The sequence below is a fragment of the Lampetra fluviatilis genome, chromosome 10 (genome assembly GCF_964198595.1).
Source record: "Lampetra fluviatilis chromosome 10, kcLamFluv1.1, whole genome shotgun sequence".
NCBI lineage: Eukaryota > Metazoa > Chordata > Hyperoartia > Petromyzontiformes > Petromyzontidae > Lampetra > Lampetra fluviatilis.
The window spans coordinates 13,177,299-13,189,647 of NC_136284.1; the positions used below are offsets into that span (position 1 = coordinate 13,177,299).

The 12,349-nt window shown below is 42.3% G+C and overlaps 1 protein-coding gene across 3 annotated transcripts in view; it reads right to left on the minus strand.

Moving 5' to 3' along the window:
* The window catches only part of LOC144934595 (protein PALS2-like), a 221,460-nt gene that overhangs the window by 42,932 nt on the left and 166,179 nt on the right, over positions 1 to 12,349 (minus strand). For 2 of the 3 annotated variants that reach the window (XM_078860574.1, XM_078860577.1), the window contains exon 6: positions 10,101 to 10,244. In XM_078860574.1, coding sequence (XP_078716700.1) covers positions 10,101 to 10,244 — 144 coding nt within the window. The remainder of the gene's footprint in view (positions 1 to 10,100; positions 10,245 to 12,349) is intronic. The other variant, XM_078860576.1, reaches the window with a different exon arrangement.

The window sequence follows — 12,349 nt, forward strand, 5'->3', positions numbered from 1 at the left end:
AGACACATGCAATGCCCTTGAAAGAGTGTTATCTCCCTGCGTAAAAAGGAATATCAGCTCTCTGAGGCACATAACTGCGTTGTGTTTCACTAGGCATGAAGTACAAATATGATTTCTGAAGTTGGAATAAATCACAGGCAGCTATTGGACCAATAATATAAAGAAGGTATTTCTTTGGCTGCATGAGATATAAAAAAAGATATGTACTCGCATTTTTTTTATGAGCAGAGCCTTGTACCTTTTAGTGAGTTCCCAAATTGCAAAGCTATCCATAGGAGCTTGGAGAATCTCACAATATCTAACCTGGAATCACTATTTCATTCCTAGAATCAAACATAATTCCTTTAGGGATCTTGGATCGGTGGATTCGTGAAGGGGCCTGACTGCATGCGGCATGGCATTCAGGCAAGAATGGGGGTCCCTTGGGGCCTGTGACACGTCGAGTAAATTCACCATTGAAACGTGCAAACGTGTGGCCAAGGCCAATGCCAGACATGTTATTGGCGATTCTGGTCGATACCGGTGGGCTGGTGTTGTCTGCCCGCCGAGCCACCCTTGAAATAGAGCCTCTTGGCTCAATGGGATTTACTCTGTGGGAAATTAACTTCTGATTCTGATACTGCCTCAAATTCCTCACGGGCCCTCAGCTTTTCGATTTAAAGCTTTCGTGACTGCAGGGATTCATCTTCTCGGTTCTTTCGGTAACGTCACGTAGAGTGGAAATAATAAAATAATACAAATAAAACATAATAAAATAATTCTCACGACGTCTCGGCTGCTTGCGTTGTGGCCGAAACGTCGTGAGAATTATTTAATAATGTTTTATTTTTATTATTTTATTATTTCCATTCTACGTGACTTTACCGAAAGAACCAAGAAGATGGGCCCTCAGCTGTTTGCCTGAATGGCATGACAAGACTCATTGTGGAGTAAGATCAATTTCCACAAACTAGGCATCGGCAATGCATTTCAATGGAGATTCTGGCTACCTGGAATAGACCTCGGTCACAATTCTAACCAGGTGGAATTAGCTATGCTTGGGTAAGATAGGCAAAAGCTTAGCTAAGCTAGGTTCCTGATAGAATAGCAATAGAATCCCAACCTCTTGCACAAATATTCCGTTGTAGAATTCCCGAGAGAAACTCTAGAATCCATCACAAAAGTAATCCATCAATGCAATTCTGGGGAATTTTGAATGGAAGCCACACCATGTTAAATTGTACACTGATATAACACTGGGAATAATCACAATCATTGCCTCCTTACTGCAAAAATCTAGGTAGGACCCTCCCACAAAATAGTCAAATGAGACTTAGTGAGGTTTTCATGGGTAAACAATAGTAATAATAAATAAATATAATAAATAGGTATAATATTCATATTCTTAGGTTTTTTCGGTAAAGTCACGTAGGTAAAAAATTTAAATTAATTAAAGTAAAATAAAAATAAAATCACGACGTTTCGGAGGCAACACAAGCTTCCGTCTTCAGGTGGAACCGTCACAGCACGATATCTGTATCAAGTGAAATCTAGAAGGTATAATATTCTTAACATTTTAAATTGATATTCTATGATCACTTGCAGTGTCTCAAGTGAAATCTAGAAGGTATAATATTCTTAACATTTTAAATTGATATTCTATGATCACTTGCAGTGTCTCATATCTCAGAACATTATGAATGTCTCTAATACGTGTGACTAATGCCAGCGTATATCACACTTATGATCACAGTGCACTGGATTCCAGGTAGCGCTCGTGCTTGCTTTACTCGTGAATGTCAAAAAAACAAAGTGTCTCCTCACTCATTCCAGGAAGTGGCGTGGATGCTCGTATCCAACATGGGCCCTTAAGCCAACAGCGAACATGGCACACTCTCACAGGGGAGATCAGTTTCTCCAAAGGATGACAAATGTCGATGTCCCACGAGCTTTCACTTGTATTATTGAGAGATTAAGGATGATTGGCATAATTAGAACTCAGCTTCTGATCGCGAGTGAAGCGCTCTATCAATTGAGCCACCAAACCAGACTGGTGATACTGTATAACTTACAAGTAACCTCAGTCAATAATGGAAGTGTGTGTATGAGCGTATCTGTACATACACACACACACTTATTTATAACTCAGAGAGATGCATTGGAGTGTAGATCTAGGCGTGAATGAAGAATAATGTATGGTGGACTTTCCATTCGTATAGCAAATTGCATTGCTTTTGGCGAGCCACACAATAATTATGTTATGCCCAAGAACAAACTTGGGGGAAAATAGATTACACCAACTCTCTTTTATTGCATGTGCATGCAATAAAGGTGAAATGTGCTTAATCAGATTTGCAATGTTCTATTTTGGGATCACTTGCCAAGTCTGGACAAGGCACCGAGTAAATAAGTTCAAAAGCTTTTCGAGATACGTGGTTTTTCCACTCAGCGGCAGACATTACCACACGCAGATGATTATCACACTTACCGTCGCGAGCATGATAGCCCTTAATTAAACACCTGCTCGCTCGGAGAGCTGAGAGGCACACTTGAGTTTAAGATGGCTGTGCGGTAAACAACGAGAATAGGGAAAGCAGTCGAACAAAGAATGAGCAGTAGCCAGTGACGGATTAGCCTAGTAGCAAAAGTAGCTACGTATGTAGTAGCTGCGGGCCCCACACTTTCAAGGGCCCCGCGCTAAATGCTTTGAAGCTATCAATTCAGGTTCAGTGATTCTGCACTTGCTCTATTATTATAGTACTATACTGCCTTCAACTTTTATGAACGACTGGGTGTTTAAGGTTAGCGATTTGCCGTATTATCTGTCTGCATAGCAAATAAAAAAATACAATAACTTTACTATGCAAGTTAAACATTTGTGTTTTAATATTTATGTGTTTCATTTGCTTATTTAGGGCCCCTTTATAATGTATGCTACAGGCCCCACACGAGCTTAATCCGGCACTGGCTGTGGCTATATTGTTTGGGAAGAGCCGTAGATTGTGTAGAACCCAGTGAATGAAACGGAACCCTGGAGGAGCTTACCAGCACTCACGAAGGACGGCAGATGCTGGCGTTATTAGAAGTAGTACAGATCTCAATATAAAGTTTGGAAATGAAACGGGCACCAGGAAATGACAACATTACCATTGCGGGCAGGCAAGAGACACAATGTAGTAGCAATGCACAAGCTATCGAATACGATTTAGAAAGCAAGCACGCTCAGCAAATGGGGGAAAACGATAATAGCACCAACATGATGTGCAAGCAAAGAGACGAAAACATCTGCAAGAATTTCAGAGGAATATGTTCAATGAGTGCCCCTGAAATAGCATTCCCACAAAACATTGCAGAGGGGAATGAAGTGGTTCGCGGACGTGAGGAACAGGTCGGGTTTGCGACCAGGATACAGTAGAACTGATGAGCTGTGTTGGGATCAAACTGATGTCAGAGAAGTACACTGGGCCCAACCGAACCTGCAACAATAATGTTCGGAAATGAACATGACGGGGGTTTGAAAATGCATGGCATCTCCAAGCAACCGATCAAGCAGATAGATAAACACTTATAGCAGATCTACGAATGCTGTGAGAAGACAGAAGAAGGTGACAGAATGGTTCTGGGGTATTTACACACCTTTTATTGAACTTTCCCTGTTGTCTGTTTATATTCTTTCACAACTTTGACGCTTAATATCCGCGAAGCTCAACGAGCTGACATTTTCTACAAACACTCGTCTCGCGTAACAATTCTATATTTCGTAAAAAAAAACAACGGTCCAGGTCCCGCCGATCCTGGGCCTCTTCGTGTTTTTTTCAACTTAATTATTTTTCTTCTTGGTTCTTTCGGTAAAGTCACGTAGAAGGGAAGTAATAAAATAATAAAAATAAAACATAATAAAATAATTCTCACGACGTTTTGGCTACAACGCAAGCAGCCGTCCTCAGGTGAAGAATGAAACACCACCAAGCTTGGAGCGTATATTTAAGCTGGGTTGGAGGGGGGAAGAAGAGCGCCTTGACAAAATAATTTGCATATCAAGAGGTATTTATCATATTTTTTGGAAATGCGTAGGAGGTGGGCGGGGGGTTTCAAAGTCATATTATGCCCGTACATTATGCAGGATTAGCAGCATCAAAGGGATGGGGAATGGGGGTAGCATTAACAAAGGGAAGCAATGTTAATAGTATGTAGCTGCAGTAACTAAACAACCACAATTGAGGCCAGGGCCGTTGCTTAAGAGGAAGCTAGGGGTGAGCCCTGCATCACAAAATGCCCCTTTGGCACGCCCAGTCCACTCTCCTCAGTGGTGACTCACCATTATGGGGGGCCCCCACACAACAGCCCCCCCCCCTCCTCCCTCGCCCACCCCCCTCATATCTGAGAGGAGCTCGAGACAGGCTGGAGTGAGACAAGGAAGATGCACGCTGTTGGCCAGGTTTGTTAGATTTTCGTCACTTGAAGCATTGGCGACTTGAGCATTGGGCGATGACACAGGGGAAGTCATGCCGAACGGGATGATGGTAAATAACCGATTACCCTGTAATAACCTTGCGGATGATATTGACTCAACCATTCGATGAGGACCTACGGAGAATAATCGATAAGGTATATGGGGAAAGCAGAACATTGGGAATGAAGATAAACACTGGTATATATATAATGGAAGATAAGAGGAAGAGGTAAAGATCAACATTTGAGAGGAGCAGCTAGAATACGTAGAAATATAAATATGTATCAAAGAGTGGACATTGTGGAGATTACATAACATGAAATAATCAGACTAGCTGCTGCTTTTAGAAAACGCGACAAGATTTAGAAGGTCAAAGACAATTTGATGAGACAAAAAACTAAAACTGAGAGTAAATGAGACAATTATCATGCCAATACCATGATACAGATCAACAATTATAGACTAAGAATAAAGCTGACAATTAAAAAATTGTGTAAATGAGTTCGTGAGGAGGAATGATGAGAGTTTGAAGACTGAAGAGAAAAAGTGGTAAGGCAATGGCGAGGTAAATAAATAATGCCACAACAGAAGAATCTGGAAAGACGACTGCGATGATTTGAACACACACATCAAGAAAGCTAGCAGGAGAAAGGACACCACACACGGTGATGCGTATCACTGCACAACGAACGAGAAATGTGGGAAGACCGAGGACGCTTTGGATTGCAGCAAGGGTTCTACAAGGACGAATGGAGCTGTGAAGCTGGTGAACGATGGAAACGTTTCCCAGAGACTTCATTGGACCTCTTCTTCTTGGTTCTTTCGGTAAAGTCACGTAGAGGGGAAGTAATAAAATAATAAAAACAAAACATAATAATGGCATTCTTCACCTGAGGACGGCTGCTTGCGTTGTGGCCGAAACATCGTGAGAATTATTTTATTATGTTTTGTTTTTATTATTTTATTACTTCCCTTCTACGTGACTTTACCGAAAGAACCAAGAAGATGAATCCCTGCAGTCACGAAAGCTTTAAATCGAAATTTAATTGGACCTCATTTCTTACTTTTGACCTGACGGACAGGAATGCAAAGAGCGGAGATCGCATCCCAGGATTCCCATTAATTGGTTCTATATTGCAAGCCAGGGCAACACAATGTGCTTGTTTGCACTGCACCACCAGCCACAACACATACTCCAAATGAAATACAAAGCAGACAAGACAACCCAGCAACGTTCGTTCGTTTTTACCAGGTACTATTCGTTTTGAATGGCACTCAGAAAGTCAAAAGGCGGTTCAGAGTTTTCCTTATTAGAAGAGATAGTGCTGGAAAACATTAATCTCTTTACAGTTCTGTAATAAAGGCCGTAGACTGACTACAATGCGTTACTGGATAAAAGCCTGGTCACACTGTGGTGATCGTGGGGATGATATGACCTGGTCACCACGCTGGTCAGTGTGGGCTGATGAAGGGAGTCCCAGGATTGGCTCAGATAGCAGTCACCACTGATGTTAACCGTGGTTCGGAATCAAACTCGGGTCGCCTGGTGCATGGTGTGGTGCACCAAACACAACGTTACCTCTCCCCCAAAGGGACATGTACGGCAGAGAGAAAATGATTGTCATTCATTGCTATTGAGGAGGTCATATTTAATTATCCAGAATTAAATTCGGACAAGTATTAACTTTAAAAAAAGTCCACGTGAAAACTACCTTTCCAAACCGGTCTTTGTGGTTCATTCATCTCTTTAAATATATATATTTTATTCCAGTCAAAGACGTCTGTATAAGTGTATGTATGACCATGAAAAACACAAGGCGTGATACTCGCCACGTGTCGAAACGTCCCAAGTAATTGCAGGGTGACTGATAACTAATCGAATGCTACACAACGTGAAGTTAATTACTGTATAGTGTCGGTGTCACTGATATAGTAGGCATACGTGATTGAGGAGCGGGAGTTTAGCGGTTATCACGCTGCGCTACAGTGACCCGGGTTCAATTCCCACTCACGGCCACCACCAGTGACAATTATTTGAACCGTTCCTTGGCCTCCCCTAGGTCGACCTAAGCTCAAATGAGTACCTGGTGCAGTGTGAAAACATCGCCACTGGGGAGACAAAGGCGGCCGGGCGTGGTGCTGGCCACCTACCCCCTCGTGTGCCATGCCGGGCTTCCGAGGTGCTTGCTAACAGCACTTGCCCCAACAGTCTGTGAAGGCTACACAGGGAATCTTTGTCTTTGTTATCCGGTGACTACTTGATATCAAAAAGCACATCATGGACATATGTTTACACGTACTTGAACCGTTCCTTGGCCTCAGAAACAGAATAAAGGTACTTTCAATCGCTTCTTCCTTTGTCCCATAACTCGACATCTTTCGAAACGAACTGCATGAGGGCCTCTCCAATACCATCAGTCGTTGTGCACAGCACATGTCTCATTGTTTCCGAATATAGAAACCGAATATAGAAGAGGCTTTGGTTTTTCAGTGTAGAGAAAATGTAGCAATTGTGAGTCACTCCCCAGGCACTTTACACATGGAGAAAGAAAGAAAAAAAAACCAACCACATCACACAGAATGACACTTACAAAAAGCCAGCAGATGGGATGTTGCCTTCAAAGTTTGGCACTCATTTGATACAGTTTCCGCATCAAGAGAGGTTCATGTGAGGATCTGTAATTGGGTTTGAGATCAGGATACTTTGGACTTGAATTTAAAGCTTTTTTCAGGCCAGACAGCAACATGGATTGGTGCACTGAGACCAGTCATTGCGTGCAATATACAATCTATATTTATATTTGATCTCAATTAGATTTCTGAGATTATTATATTAAAGCTAGACATTGTTTGGACTGTTGTCTATTGGGCTGAAAGAATGAATCACTGGGTTAGGTTCTTGAAATGTCTCAGCTCAGTGTTGTTGCATCCAAAACATGCGTGCAGTGTTTAGTTTTTTTGCGTGTCTTTAGTTTATCGTCCTTGCCCCACATCTCCGATTAGCACGGTTGGCTACGTCCGGTGCGAATGAAGTTCAATACGCAGGCAGTGCACACTTCTGTCGTTGGGAAGCAGGGTGTGGGGACAGCAGGATGTGCCTCACACCCTGGCAGCAGCAGCGGCAGCGTGCGAGCCACACCCTGCTGCCCAAAGCGCCGTGGCTACGGTAAATTATGGGTGATGTGAATCCGCTTGTAAACTATGCACAAACTTGTTCTTCTTTTGATTTAAAGCTTTCGTGACTGCAGGGATTCATCTTCTTGGTTTTTTCGGTAAAGTCACGTAGAAGGGAAGCAATAAAATAATAATAAAAAAATAATAAAAATAAAAATATTATGTTTTATTTTTATTATTTTATTACTTCCCTTCTACGTGACTTTACCGAAAAAACCAAGAAAAAACAAACTTGTTCTTCCGTTGTTGGCTCTACGCCGACCCCTAAGTCGCAGAATTGTGTGCGCTATCGCGTGGAATCAACCGCACTTAAGTTGCCAATGAAATATTTTGTTAAATCAATCATATGCATAAGACCCCTGTTGTTTTTACATTACATTTTGATTTCATGAAAATAGTTTCACGAGTTTTTTTTTCTCCTCTCGCGGTAAAACATATATTACTCGTTGTAACCTTCTTTTATGAATCATGAACCGGTGTACAATACATATGCTGCTTCGTGCACCCTCTTTAGAAAATTTCACAACAATCACAGTGACTCGAGATCTCCTTTGAGCCTCGAAGAAATACTTTTGACATTTCAATGGGGCAAGAGGAGACCGCAGCTGATTCGGATATTGACCATTTAATGTCTACCATGCACTTATCATGCCACTGCCATGGGTTTACCTACAACATTTTTCAAGAAAACCCATAAAAAAATGTTGAAAAAACCTCTCTGAGTTTCAATACTTTTTCAGGAGGTTGGGATGTCTGTCCATTCCCTTGCTACGCAGGGCTTTGTGGGAAAAACAACGATGGTGTTCAGAAATCCTCATCACTCTTTTTCAGAAGCGTCCTGCCAAGGTTTCACAGTACAGTAATTGGGCGATTGTTGCAATACATATTCCAATTGAGCAATTTACGACGTAATTTTTTAAATTTTCGGATCGTTAAAAAAAATCAGCATCTTTATTTAATCTGGAGGAATCCGATTAACTACTAAGTTATTTTTGACAGATGTCCAGTAGAGACCAGATCAGCAAGTTACAACAACAACAAACAGTGCAACAAGAACAAAAAAACGAACGATGGGAGTGAAATGGCCTCTTGTTGCGAATTATTGCCACGCGATCTTTAACATCCTCTGCGAGCGACGCAGACGGCGGGTAGTATTATCACTACGGTCAGTACACCCGCAGTGGTAACCAGGGCGACCGCTGGATTCGAACCGTGAACCTTTGCAGTGAGCCACTCGGCCTCGTCACCGCACACACGCACGAAGAGATACGACAACGTAGTTCGCACACACAGGTGAATGAACCCATTTTCCACACCACCATCTCCTGGCAGTTCAATGCACACACATGTGTATGTGACCACCCAATTTGTGTCTCGAGTGTTGATTAACAGGGATGGCTCCAACCAGGCTTGGCCTCTGGTATTACTTCTAGAACCACTCTTATTGCGGTTTAGAGATAAGGATTGAATTGTGTATTTCTGAAATTCGTATCTTTTACAAAACTCTAGAAATATTAGGTGAATTTCTTCTTGACATTAAGTCTAACGATGAAGAGTTAATGCCATTCCTTGGCAAGGAGAAAAGCAGAATATGTCCGACGGCTACCACCCACATTCACCGTTAATCATTTATGAGCCCAACAGCTGGCATTTGCATCAAGGCAGACACTAGAGTATGGAAGGGTTTGTGAAGCATGGAAAGTTCAGCTCTGAGCATCTGCTCTCAGATTTCCATGGATGCCCGGTAACATCCAGGGTGTGCCTGTTGCACCAAATATTCATTCTATTCATCCAGGAACCCACATCGAGTCTCAAGTTTCGTTTGCATGAGCGTCTGGCACTGAGATGTATGGGGACCGGCTGAATGAATATTTTTACACCTGGGAGGAAATGACAATACCTATAGACGCCCGATGTATATGATAAGACAAACACGAATATCGACAGATAGGTCAGAAAACGAGTTGCTCTATTGCCATCTTCTGACAAGGTGATAACAAAGCAAGTTGGGTGTCACGCTCTCTGAGATGGTAACACAGAAACCCCATCTCTAAATTTCTGGACAACACACAAAAATGACTCAAAAAGGAATACTTGCTAACAAAAAAGTCCACGGTCAAATAAGTGTGGAGCAGCGCAAACTTCTTGAGTACGGAACCAGTGGTGCAAATTCCACATTCCTATTGCAGGGGCCAGTCTAGTCATCAGGCAAGTTAAGTGTTAAGCAACTTGGTCAAACCCCAATCAGGAATTAAATTTTTTTCATGGCAGGGGCCAGTCAAGTTTGGTAATGTTACTGGCGCAATAAGGGTACCCTACTTGTCAGCACCCAATCAAGATTTAAGCCTGCGACCTTCAATTTGTGAACAGGGCCCACTTAACCATAGTGCCCAACTGGTTTGATCTCAATGCGGCATGCTGATCGGGGCTTCTTCTGCGTAAGTAAAGCACATCATCCGGACCATCGTCAATATCTGCGCAGTGGCACTTTTACCTGCCACCAGTCTGGGTCCTCTTGGCTCACGATCTGCAGGATGTCCCCGCGGTTGAACCGCATGCCTGCCTCCTTGCACGGGATCAGCTGGTCATCCTCCGGGTTGTAGTCGAAGTAGCACTTCACAAACACCTTCCAAACACACTTAATTCAGGGGTCGGGTTAACGCAACATGTTGGACCGCCACGCCACCAAGCAAATGACATGCATTATTAATGCAAATTAAACATTTAAGCACAGCCACGACGTTATTTCCGCTCAACAGGGAGGCACAGATGGGTGGTTAATCAGTGAAGGGGCTGCTGTGGGAACGCGTGCGGCATAACTTATCACGTGTTATGCCTATGCGAGAGTAACATCGTGTTTAAGGTTTTTTTTTTGTGCTTACAATTACAATTTTGGCTAAGCAAAACACATTCACTATGTGAAGAGTGCTTCTCCCACTGAATGATTCAAGTCGGCGGCACATCGGTATTCCCATTGATCATAAAATGAAACGACCAACAGAACTGCGTTGATTTACGCATGCAATTATTTCAGCGATAAAATACACTGGTATGTGATAAAAGCTTTATGTTTTAGTAGGTGAGACCTCAAAGGGCATGTGACTTTTTCAGCTTGCACAGGATCATGCGATGGGAGATTATGTATACAAATGAACACAAACCGAAAACAGATACATACTACAATAGTTAACACTGCCAGAAAATACAACCATTTACATATATCCATCTATGCAATATACATATGACATTATAGAAAATGTACTTTTTAGCTATTTAGCAATGCAATTCATGAAGCCAAGAGTCAAAGTCAAAGTTGCTTCCTGCTCAATGATGCATTGGGCAACGTCCATCTCCTGTTCACATCCTTAAGCCAGTGGTGGAAATTCCACATTACTTTGGCGAGGGGCGAGTCTCTTCGGAGAACAACTACTGTTGACTTTCCTACAAAGCGATACTAATTTTATCGACCTGAGAGAAGAGAAGGACTGAGTCGATCCCCAATCAGGATTTGAATGTCTCACCTCTAATTGTGAATCTGGTCGCTATACTGCTCTACCACGGGCTTCACGGCTTCACTGCTACTCTACCTCCATGGTCAAAGGTCAGAGCAAAGTCACACATATTGCATGACGTTATTTAACCTGAGACTCGAGTGATCTAGTTTTCTTAATAAAACAATAGATATCCATTTGTGCTTAAAGCATATTGATTGATGTCCGTGATAATTACGTGAGATGAGGTCATTCCGAAGCAATCAGTTAATGGGTTATTCTCGCATGATCTGCTTCACCAACACAAGCTCTCCAGATTGTGATAGACAAAACAGAAGATGTGAAGTCGTTGCTGTGCTAAATGCAATAAATGTCCTCTTATAAAATTCCCAAGCAAATCTCTGGCCATGCTGCTGAGGAGTAATGCATATTTTTCAGCACGTTGACTTAAACTCGTGCTGCTCCACATGAACTAACGGAGAGTGTTTTTAGAATCATAGTGAATATCTATTTAGAAAGTTATGTTTTTTTTGCCATATACATGTGATCGCAGAGTCAGAGTGTTCCCTTTCTCACGCCAACATTGTTCTGGCACTAATGTCAATTGGGAGCCAGCCCTAATCCAGCAATGAAATTCCATATCAATTACTTTATGTACTATGCATGTGTGTACGGAATTGCTGCCATGGTGAGATGGTTAGTACACTGAATTTGTAATCTAGAGGTTGCCAGTTCGAGTCAAACTTCCGGTGCAGCAGTTCAATGAATGGCCAAGTTTCTTTTTTAAACCCCCCCCGAGCAAATTGAATGGGGACACGACATTTGGTAGGTCGGCATGTCAAGCGTGGTGGGGTAAAAAATGTGCCTATTCCCACGTCTTCCAAGACGTCTGGCAAACTTGGAGGAACAGCCTCAAATACCTTCCAAAGGGGCTCTATTGAGCTCCCTCTTATGGAGGCCCTTCCACCAGCAATGGTGTAAACAAGTAATTGCAGGGCTGAACCTTTACATTTTTAACAGTATGTATGATTTAAAATTTCCAAGTATAGCTTCATATATTATGTTATTGCTGCTGTATTATTATGATTACTATACATATTGCATTAGTACCACGTGTAACAGGTTATAATTCATGGAAGGCATTTCAGTCGCTGCTTTTTCTTCACGAACTGCCCGGTTCACCTCCCCCTTCAGACGGATGAAAATGTAAAAAGTCCAACGCAACCCTGAAAGGAACGTCAATGTTGTGGCA